Source organism: Typopeltis vanoorti, chromosome 20, assembly GCF_054136105.1.
Source record: "Typopeltis vanoorti isolate ZY-2024b chromosome 20, IOZ_Tvanoo_1.0, whole genome shotgun sequence".
Classification (NCBI taxonomy): domain Eukaryota; kingdom Metazoa; phylum Arthropoda; class Arachnida; order Uropygi; family Thelyphonidae; genus Typopeltis; species Typopeltis vanoorti.
The window spans coordinates 48,540,538-48,552,952 of record NC_143568.1 but is presented as its reverse complement, the minus strand read 5'-3'; the positions used below and the strand labels follow the sequence as shown (position 1 = coordinate 48,552,952).

The 12,415-nt window shown below is 37.8% G+C and overlaps 1 protein-coding gene across 2 annotated transcripts in view; it reads right to left on the bottom strand.

Annotated features, from left to right (window-relative positions):
- Positions 1-12,415, bottom strand: part of LOC150095417 (ferric reductase 1-like) — a 218,180-nt gene that overhangs the window by 84,101 nt on the left and 121,664 nt on the right. For both annotated transcript variants that reach the window (XM_090410756.1, XM_090410755.1), the window contains one exon: positions 730-913. In XM_090410756.1, the coding sequence (XP_090266882.1) occupies positions 730-913 (184 nt within the window). The remainder of the gene's footprint in view (positions 1-729; positions 914-12,415) is intronic.

The following is a 12,415-nucleotide window of genomic DNA, read 5'->3' as shown; positions in this document are numbered from 1 at the left end:
TTGTAAGCATTCAAGGTGTTCATAGCCATAGCCTACTGTGAGATCACACCATTGTGATACACTGACAGGCTTTGCAATTAGTTCCACTGCAAAGCCTATCAGTGAATAAACAGAGGCATCTGTTTTGCCACCACTCTTCTCAAAAACACTTGGGCTAGCTAAGTCACTTGACTGTTCAAGCTGATCTTAAAATATTAATTTTTAACAATTAAGATTTTAAGGATTTTAATTAAGATTAAAATTTTCAGTTGTATAACAACTGAAATAATTAGGATATAATATCTAAGATCACACTGCATTTTATTATTCAAAATTAAAAAGTGAAATGAATTAAGTATACTATTAAATATTTTGCATATTTTAATAATTCATACCTAACATAACAAAAAAAAAATTAAAAATCATATTAAAGTGATGAGACACACTTTAATTTGAAAACATACAGAACAGGTAAACAGCAATGTGTAAGCAACTGCAATTTTGAGAGTATGCCTCTTTTTATCAACTATAGTAAAAAATGTTCTACTGCACATTTTTTACTATTCAAGGGCAGTAGAGCACTTGAATTCATGTATTCAGGTGCTATGTACTGTATTATTCCATTTCTGAATTTTATTTTAAAAAGAGCTAAACAATTTATTCATTTCTCAATTGCCCAAATCGTTTTAAGCTATTTGAAGTTCCAATTACAATTTTTAAAGAAATATAATACTTATATAAATTACTCACCTCCAGCCCATGGTCCTGCCTTTCCAACAGCCAGCAATAAATAATAAGTGCTATTTTGTAAATTAAAAACTACTGTATTTCCTCCATTTGGTGGAGTGACAACAGTGATAAACTGTCTCTTCCAGCTGCATGATAGGACTCCATTTTGATATTCTCTAGAAATATCAGTGATACCCTGCAAATCCTAGAGAGGAAAAAAAAAATGTCTAAAAAATTCCTTTAATAAAATGTTTAACATAAGATGGAAAAATGACTCTAGAATGGTTAGAATATCTAAGATAATAAAAGCATACTTCAAGTGCAAAAGGAAGATGATGAAAATGAACTGATCCTAAACTGACCATAATCCTCCAATATCCAAACTTATAGGAGGTTTGAGCTGATCTGTTGCAATGATTATCACACTTGGATTTCGCTCACCGTTCATCTTCAGCTTGCTACTACGCTCTATATTGATGTTTCAAATGATTTTGACAGAAAAAAAAAATTTAAGACAGATAGACTTCACTTAAACAGATACAGAAGTATGTGTATAATCCTCAACACTTGAATAATAAATAAAGAAGGCAGAATAGGATGATATAGATTATTACAGCGATGACCAAGTTCAATAATAGTATTATCTGACATGCTTATGCATAAAGTGTCAATATTATCCTCAGCAGGTCACATGATACAGGTGAAGAGGATTGTATGCTACTCTACTGTAAGCAAAATATTCCATCTTAAAGAATTTTTTTTTTAAATCAGCCCTGCATACAATTCTTGTAGAGAAAGTTATATATTGGTTATACATAGCTTTTAATTTTTTCAGGAAATGTTGTCATTTCCTGAAATATGAATGTTAATTAAAAACTTTAATCAATACCTTCCTATATTTTGACAAGGTTACATTACCATCTTCAGGGATCACAAAACAATGTTATGTGCACAGAGGCACTAACACTAAGCAAAAGGGGCTAAAGAAAGGCAACTGAAGTCTGTCCTAGAGTCCTAAAGGTGTCCCCTAGCAGGCGAAATTGGATTGTGTCCCCAAATTTGTTGGGCTGATGTTCTTAGAATACAAGTTTCCCAAATTTGGAGCAGTCTCATGCACCCATATTTATTATTACCACCCCAAAACCTCATGGAGTCAAAGACTCATCTGGGAAGTACTTTTATAACACACACACAGCTCATCATACCGTGTTTTAAACACATTCAAACTCTTTGCGGACACCACATACTCAGGCAAAGCATTCTAATCATTCACAATTCTGGATGAAAAAACCTGCCTCTCACTCCCCTACTCACACCCTCTTTATACAGTTTATAGGGATGACCTCTGGTTCTCCCACTATTCTCTCTAAAAATTCTCCAGCATTGATCTTATAACAACCCTTTACCAACTTGTAGGTCAATATCATATCTCCCCTCTTCCTCCTGTCCACCAGACTCTGCAAATTACATCTTCTCAATCTTTCCTCATACTCAATATTCCAGAGTATGAGGAAAGAAAATAAACTACCTTAGTCTCTTTTCGACCCTTTCCAACATCTCTTCATCCTTCTGAAAACCCGGTTACCAAATCTGGGCACAATAGTCCATGTGTGGCCTAATCAAAGCCTTATACAATGGAACAAGAATCTCCCTACTTCTACATGTCAGTGTCCTCCGCATCATTCCCATAAACCTTTTGTTGTCTTCACATTTTGGCGATGTGACCCCTAAATTTTAGATCCTTATCCACTATCACCCCAAGATTCTCATTTCCTCTACCTCCAACAATATATTCTCACCAAGCATAAATTCTGCATCCCATCTTTGTTTTCCAAATTTTAAAATCTTACATTTTGCAACATTGAATTCACATCCATTTCCATGCCCAATCACTCAATCTATTCAAGTCTTCCTGTAAGGCTACAACATCTTCACTACACTTCATGGTTCATCCCAATTTTGCATCATCTGCAAACAACTGAATATATCTCCATTCAAATCTTTACTTATATCATTAATATACAAGTTAAATAGTAATGGACCTAAAAACAGACCCCTGAGGCACTCCACTGGTGACTTTCCTTTTCCTGGATATCGCTCCCCCATACACAACTTGTTGATACCTATCAGATAGCCAGTCTCCAATCGAATGCACCAATCTAATATCCAACCCCATCTGCTCTAGTTTGACTGTCAACCTATCATGAGGTACTCTATCAAAAGCCTTTGCAAAATCCAAGTATATTACTGTGTATCCTTCTCCTCTGTCCAAGGAAGCAGTCACTTTATTGTAATAAGTAAGTAGATTACTAAAACATGACCTCCCTTTAGCAAATCCATGCTGACCATCAAAGATTATACCATTGTTGCCACCCCAACTCTGGATCCTAGTTCTCACAAGCTTCTCCAACAACTTAACCACAACACCTGACACAGAGATAGGCCTATAGTTTGATGCTTGAGTTCGATCACCTCCTTTATGAAGTGGCATAATCTTGCCCTCCTTCCACTCTTTAGGAACTTGACCAAGTGCAAGACTCGTATTAAAAAAAATATGTCAAGGCAGGTGTCAACTCTCTCGCACATTCCTTCAGAATACGCGGTGATATATTATCAAGTCCCACAGCCTTATTTATATCTAGTTTACTCAACTCCCCAAACACCTCTTGCTCACTTACAGTCAGTCTCTCCTCCCCATCATCAACTGCTCTCAATCTCTCCATGAAGTCACATTCACAAGACTGAAAGAGCTTTATGAACTGCTCATTAAGTATCTCGACCACACATTCTGCATCAGCTGTCTTTATACCATTTCCTCCAATCAATGTCATCCTTCCATACTCATTCTTTCTTTTGCTGGCTACATATCGAAAGAACTCCTTAAGATTCTTTTTGGTTTCATTAGCCAACTGCTGTTCATACCTCTCTTTAGCTACCCTCACCAACAAAGTCACCCTCCTCGCTTGGTCTTTGTAGACCTCATGGAATTGGTTATTTCCACTTCTTTTATGCTGCCTCCACAATGCCCTTTTTCTCTGTATCGCATGCTTAATCTCTTTATTCATCCATCTCACACCCACCTTATTTAACCTTCTCACTCTTGGAATACATTTAGACATTGCATCTACTAAACACTTTTTGAAAATCTCCCAAGCTGCATTGATCTCTTTTCCAGCTAACTCCTTATTCCACGCTACACCCACAAGCTGTCTCCTGAGCTCTTCATAATCATCCCCCTTGTAGTTCCACATATACCCTTTTCTCACAGAGGTCCTCACACTACTAGCAACTACCCAGGTAATCACCTCATAGTCACTCTCACCAATTGGTGGATGATTTGGCACCTCATTTATAATTACATCCTCTGATGAGATGACCAAATCCAAGACCCTCAATCCTCGTGTGCCTTCTGTCACATACTCTGAGGTAGTTATCCCTCAAACTCATTTTCTTTACTTCCAGTTGCTATCTCATCATTCCAGTCTATATTGCCATAATTAAAGTCACCCTTTTCTTATTTCCTTGGCTAATTTGATTGTACATTTAATTATCACCACCATCCATATATCCTGGTCTATAACAACATCCCACCAAGTATTTGATTCCATTCACCTCTATCTCACACCATACTACCTCAAAACCACTGGCACTATTTCCCCTCTTGCATCTCTACTTTATATGGACATAACTCTTTCTCTATCATCAATAGCACTCCCCCTCCCTTTTTACCCCTTCTGTCCTCATGAAACACATCATACCCTTCCATCTCTATTCCTGTCAGGATGTCATCCTCTTCCAACTATGTCTCGTCTCACTTATTCCGACAATTTTTGGGTGAACAGATGCAATTAGTGCAACCATTTCATCTGCCTTGTTTCTTATATGTCTAGCATTTGTATACAAACAAAACAGCTCATTTCTGGATCTACAGCTAGTTCCACTGATACCACTCACTCGATGTGATCTCTCCATGCTCGACTGCGGCCATTTCCCTTTCTGCTTCATTTTAAAACCCTTTTCAATTCCAACTGTTTCCTCTTGATCCCTGGTAATCCCATTCCTTTCGTGCCTACACATGCTCACCTCCACTTGGAGCATCCACCTTTCTCATACTGTGTACCCCTGTACACCCTGAGCCTCCCCATTTCTCTGCTCCTCTTGCACACCAATTTTCTCTCATTTTCTATACTCATACCACTCACTTCCCCATTCATAACCACCTCTTCAATCTCTCCTGCTCTTCCACATCACTTCCCACTCGATCTGATTCTTTCTCTCTATTTACTTCTCTACCTTCCAGCAGCAGTCTCTCCAAGTGACTCACACCATGACCACTAAAATGCAGTCCATCACTCCCATACAGCTCACTTCGTCCCTCAAACTCATTCCACACATTAACAAACTGTACTCCCGTCTCCTCACACATTTCAGCCAGTATATCATTCATAATCCTTGCTCTCTGCCTCATTTCACCACAGTCATACCTAGGCAACACACTAACTACCCTTCCTGTCACACTCTTCTCTTTTATCCTTCTAAGCAGCCTCCTGATATTTATTCTGACACACTCAATTTTGAGAGAGGACACTCTTTGTCCTCTCTCAAATCATTCATACCTATTAATACTATTGACTCTTTTGCTTGCTCCTGATTCATATCCAATGCCTCAATCACTCTACTCACTTTACTGCCTGGAAAACTGGAAAACATACCCTGGGCATCCTCTCATCCAACACACCTTTAATAATGGAGTCACCATACAATGCCACTCGCTCATCTTTCGTCAACTCTTTCATGCCATCATTATTTATTTTAATAGTTTTACCCAAATTTTCTTAATTTCATTCTGCATCCATTTCATTTCTTGCCTCATCCAATCCATAATAAATTTAGTTTAATCCTTTATCCAAGTGTGAGCAAACAAAGTTTGCACCTGAAAGTATCTTCAGGACTAGGGTAAGGTGGTACAACACTAGGGCGCTCCTCGCAAAGGTGGAGCAAGCTACTAACACTGCTATCTCAGTATCTCCCTAATGCAAAACACATCTCCTTGCAGATATGTCTAATGTTATGCATTAAGGGAAGAGCCACAACCCAGACTAGTTTCGACCTTTATTGAGGTCTCTTCAGTGGGAGCCAGGCCAGACTGGAGATACCAGTCAGAAGCATCAGCACGTCATCTCTACCTATAGGAGTTGCCAAATGGTTTGCCACCCTTTTTTTTATAAATTACTCTGGATTTAGAGAAAGATGTTGAAAGTTTATTTTTCACTTGGTTAGAGTATAATAAATTTAGTTTAATCCTTTATCCAAGTGTGAGCAAACAAAGTTTGCGCCTGAAAGTATCTTCGGGACTGGGGTAAGGTGGTACAACACCAGGACACTCCTTGCAAAGGTGGAGCAAGCTACCAACACTCCTATCTCAGTATCTCCCTAATGCAAAACATCTCCTTGCGGATAAAGGATTAAACTAAATTCAACACTTCTCATCATCCAATCCATTTCAACTTCTGAATTTCGCGACACATTCTCTCTATCGTTCAATCTTTCTAACTCTCAACCACCTCTTCTCACTTTCATTCATCCTTTTTTGTTTCCATACTTTCACTATCATTCTTCCCATTTTCACACTAGTCTTTCTTTGTTTCTGTACTTTCAGTCCAACATGCATCGAACTTTCGTTACGATTCATTCTTTTTTCGCTATTATCCATTCTTTTGATTTTTTTTTTTTTACTTTCGATTTCTGCATCACGCCATTTCTAGTTTCATTCATTCTCTCAATTTTGTTTCCTTCCAGCACTCTCACCTCACTTTCATCCCTTTTAACATCCGTTACGGTTTTCAAATCGCTGTTTTTCTTTTTTACTGATTTTTTAACATTTTTTTGCCTCTCTTTCTCACCATCCTTTTCTTTCAAACGTGTACTCATTTTCTCCACAACAATTTCGCTACTAACACTTTCTGTCATCAATTTCATATTTGCATTGATCAATTCCTTGTTCAGGTCACACTTCGCACACACCCTCCTTCCATCCTCACCAAATATCCACAAATCATTTATGTAATCAAAAGAATACATATAACAGACCTCACACTTAAGGAAATGACTGAAATCTAAATTAAAGTCATGGAATGACAATGCCACCACCATTTTTTGCAGGTTACTAAGTCTAATAATAACAATTTCATGATTAAGTTTTGGCAAAAAAAAATCCCCCACACTAATAAAACCAGTAGTGCACAACGTTTACATCCTCTCTTACTCAAACAATTACGCATATATATTTAATTAATTTCCTAGAAAACTTATCGCAATCAGGAGCTCTTCATTGAGGCTTGGGAAGTTTTTCCGAGCTGAGGCTGATCCAGGGAATAATCTTTCATATTTGTGTAATAAAGTGGCCTTCTTGCGGCATTCTAAAATGCGGAATTCTAAAAATTCCACTAACCTCAAACAAACCATCAGAGTATTCTGGGCTTCTGTCTAGTTCCATCTATTGCTGAGAACAAATGTCAATGAATTCATTAAATAAAAACTAATAAAAGGCAAAGAGGGCTCTTAACCACAGTTCATGTTTTTTTTTTAAGTGGACAATTCATATTGTCACATAAGCATTCAATTACTTTACAAGCTTTTAAATAGCTGTTTGCTTATATTATCTTCCAGCTATGAGGGCTGTTTGAAAAAGTTGGTAAATTTCCAATAGAAGGTGACACAGTTCGTTCATTCATACCAGTTTTGGCACATATCTTTTTCATGATCCCTGGCAAAATTTTAGCCATGTGCAATGCATAGTTCTCGTTTGGCAAACATTTAAAATGACTGTTTGCATTTTTCATAAAAATGGAGAAAAGCGAGTTTTGTGCAGTGATAAAACACTTATTTGAAAAAGTGGATGGCCTTGTGGATCAAAGTCAAGTTATATGCAGTTCATCAGGACTCTGCACCAGCATTAAAGACTATGTATTTTTGGATAAATGAGTTTAAACATGGTCATAAATCCATCAAAGATGAAGCATGCTCCGAAAGCCCAACTGAGGTCACTATGAAGGAAATGATTGACAAAATCCATAGTATCATTATGGAAGACCACGGAGTGAAAGTGCATGAGATTGTCAGCATCTCAACTGAAAGGGTGTATAAAATCTTGCACGAAAAATTGCACATGAAAAAGCTGTGCACATGATGGGTGCCACGATTGTTGATTGTCAATCAAAAACGCATGCAAAAGGATATTTCAATGCAGTGTTTGGCGATATTTAATCACAATTAGGCAGGATTTTTTGTGTTGATTCGTGACTGCAGACGAAACTTGGATCCACTACTACATGCCTTAGTCCAAGCAGCAGTCAAAATAGTGGACAATGCCCAGTGAAAAAACACCAAAAAAAAGCAAAGACCATTTTGTCAGCTGGGAAGATGATAGCCACTATTTTTTGGTATTCCCAAGGAATTATCATGATAGACTATTTGGAAAAGTGTAGGACAATAACAAGAGTCTATTACGCATCATTGTTGGACTGTTTAAAAGAATAAACTGAAGAAAAACCAGCCAAGATCGGCACACAAAAAAAAAAGTGCCCTTTCATCAAGACAATGCACCGTCCCACACATCGACCATCACAATAGCAAAACTGCATGAATTGAGGTTTGAATTGGTTCGTGCGACTTTTTTTCTTAACTTTAAAAATTCATCTTGGTGGGAAAAAAATTTCTTAGAACAAGGATGTCATCAAGGCCAATGACTATTTTGCACAATTTGACAAATCCTACTTTTTAGATGGGATGAAAAAATTGGAAACTCTGACAAAATGTGTAGACCTCAATGGAGACTATGCTGAGAAATAAAAATGCTTTTTTCCAAAAAAATGTGTAACCTATTTTTTTTTTTTTTACCAAACTTTTCAAACAATCCTTATAAATAGCTAGGAACTGACCAAAATCAGTCCCCATTCAGGACTAATATGCAATCCTATCCATTGCATGAAAGTCTTCCTTGGTCAATCTTTCACTAACAACAGTTGTGATCACATCTGTTTTCAGTAATTTTTTCTTCTATTCAGAAATGTTTGCCATTTTTTAATACTCACAGGTTTCAAGCAAAGTATTACCAATAAAGTACTTCACAATTTCAACCTCAACATTATTACATACTGTAAATAATTGTTTATATGATGCTTCATAATGATGGTAAGACATTATTCAGACCTCCATGCAGTAAAGAGACTGATTGTGGGAGGTCCCTTCTTAGGAAACACAGTCTATCATACAACTCCTTGAACTCATTGCCGTTCTTGCTTTCAACACTATCAGGCAATGCATTCCATGGTTCAACCACCCTCCATGCAAAGAAACTACTCCTCACCCTCTTGCTCACAGCTTCCTTTGGTAACTTCCAGGGATGGCCCCTTGTCATCGCTCCTTCCCGCTGTTCCACCAAGAGAAAGAACTCCCCAACAGTTTAAAAGTCTCGATCATATCACCTCTCCTATCAACCAAACTCTGCAGTCCACATTCCCTCAGCCGATCCTCATAACTAACACTGTACAGTCCTGAAACCATCTTTGTTATCTGACTCGTTCAGAACAGCAATCTCTCCAGATGCCTACATCCTTCCTCATTCAAATGAAAGCAGTCTCTCGCATACAATTCCTCTGTCCTCAAATGCCCTCCAAGCATTCACATATTCCAATCCACTCTTCTGACAAATTCTAGCTATTATGTTATTCCATATTACTGATCTTCTGCTCAGCTCGTCACTATCATACGTAGGCAACACGTACGCTATCTTTCCTCTCTGTGTGTTCTTTCTTACAATCTCAAGCAAGAATCTCATATCTCTCGCTGCCCAATTTACATTACCACTCAAGTCATTTGTTCCTACCATCACAATCATATCATCCACCCTTTCATCCCTCTTAATTGCCATAGCCACACTTTCTATCGTGCCTCCAGGTAAACACTCCTCATGCATCCTATGTTGAACACCACGGATCATTTAGTCCCCATACATTACACCTTTTACCACTGTAATCCTCGATTGCTTACATGCATCCCTGACTCTCTCTCTCTCTCTCTCTCTCTCCTCTAACACTTTCTCTCTGTGCTCCCCTACTTACCTGACATCACTATCCCTAGTTCCAATGCTCCCTTGTATACCTCTCATTCACTTTCTTCTATTTATCCTATTCCCTCTCTTCTACCATTCCCATAACTGTCTCTCTCATTCCCTCTCTTCTACCATTCCCATAACTCTCTCTCATTCCCTCTCTTCTACCATTCCTATTCTCTCCTCTTCTATCATTCCCATTGCTCTCTCTCTCCAACTGATTCGCCTTGCATTCGTCTCTTCCATTCGCCTCATCTCATCTTTCAACACCTCATCTATTCTCTCTCTCTCTCTCTCTCTCTCTGCAAGTCAACCACTCTTATTTGCTATTTATCCTCCCAATTGAGACCATCTCCTAAAATTTCACTATCATTCAACCTTTCCATACTCCCCACTCATTTTATTCATACTCCTCTCACCCTCTATCATACCACTCATCTCTCTACGTGAAGAATCTCCCATCTCTAACTTAACGAGGTCAGTTATTTTCATCTCTAACTCACAAAGTTCCTCCTATTGCCTGCATTTTGGCATATACGTTTTCCCTTTCTCTCACCTGCCATATATACAACTGCCGGGACGCATACATTCCGCAAGTCCCGCATGCTACAAAATCCTGTATAATATCACGCAAAATGGAGTCCTTAAATGGGGAGGACTTGGAGATACGCCATTTGCAATTTTAACTACTGCTACCGCCATTATTCAAAATAGTGTCACAACTAAACATGAATTAGTATAAGGGAGTATAACTAAATAAGTACAAACAATTATAAATAAAACACTTAAGTATACTAAATATAAATAAAATAAAACTAAATAATGAAAACTTATGCTAACTTTGTCTCGTCTTCCACCGTTATGAATCAGATTCCGACCGCGTCTTCTCGGTAACCAAAATACACAATATAGCGACAACAACTAACTTCAAAAACAACCACTGAAGAACACTCGTATTCCAGAAAACAACGTAACACTACAAAAACAGACTATTCACCAATTAAAAAAGCACAGCTCAAATTTCACTTTTATTTTAGCACAGCTCAAATTCCCCTGCCACATTCTCAGGCGACTCTAGCACCCTCCAAAAACCCTGCACTAAAACTGTTTCAAGAAAGCTTTTTTCATTAAAGAATAAAATTGCAAATTTGGGTGTTTTATAATATCTCAGAGACATCTAGATGATTTCATGCATGGAAGAATTATTAGAAAGTTTGAAGAAGGCTGTAGAATTACTGATATTGCCAGAGTGTGTAGAAGCCAGGCTCTGCACAGCATTTCAGACCAATCAAATGTGTTCCAGATGCCTGCTAAAGAGGTTGCCCTTGCTCTACCACAGAGCATTAAGACAGAATTTTGATTATAACAAAAATGCAATTGAAACACCATAGCATGCAAGTTGGCTCCATTCAAACACAGGTAGATGGATATCTTGACAAACTCTGGCAAGACATCTGGGACAAGTAGGCCTATACACCTGTAGTCTGCATAACTTTAACAACAGCTCATCAGCATGTTTTCAGTGGTGTTGTGTCATAAAAATAAGACAAGACACCAATGGGCTAATGTACTCTACAGATGACTCATTTTAGTCTTTCCTCCGATTTTAGATGACACTTGATCTGGTGTGAAAGTGGTACTGCTTACCATTGCAAGAATGTTCTTGAAAGGGATAGATACAGTGTTACTGGGATGGGAAGGCATTATACTTAATGGATGCTACAACTGCTGGAAAAAAGGAAGATGACTGGTAAACGGTACTGAAACAAAGTTCGTCAACATCATGTTAGATTGTTCCATGGTGCTATAGGCAAAGAATTCATTTTTATGGATGACAATGCCAAATCATCATACACGAGCAGTGGAGATACTTCTGGAGACCGAGGATATTAATCAAACTGAGTGACCTGCACATTCATCAGATCAATGCCAAAGAACACATTTGGGATGCAATAGGGAGATGCATTGCAGCTCAAAATTCTCCTCCAGAAAAAGTCTTATCCTTATTCTGAAGGAGTGGGCCAGTTTGCCTCAAGAACTCGCGAATCACTTGGTGCTAAGCATGGCGTGATGTTGTGAGATCTGCATCTTAGTTCAGGGCAGACATATTCCATACAGAAATGTCTCTCTGCATAGTTTTCTGTAAGCACTGTACATTAATTCCTTAACTACAACCTTAGGAAATAATTTGTAACTTTTGCCCAAAACATATTACAATTTAATTTGTATATAATTTATTTATTTAGTGTGGAAACTACAGAAAATGTAAGATTATACATAAATGATTAAAGCATAAATTTAAAGAAATACATTAAAGAATATGGATTAAAAGTATACATTAAGAGACAAAAATCCCACTTGCATAAAATATCACACAAAAACATAAAATGTCAAATTTCACTCATCCAGTGATTAATATACTTTAAAGCTGTTTTTTCATGACACTGCATTAAATTCTCTCTGATACATATATTATTAATGTTTATTAGGCAGCATTGCAGAAGATGATCCATGGTTTGTTTCACCACAGGAGCAGCTGTCATTGTCTGCATAGCGCCATCTAGCCATATTCTGCTTTGATCTGCCCATTCTGGA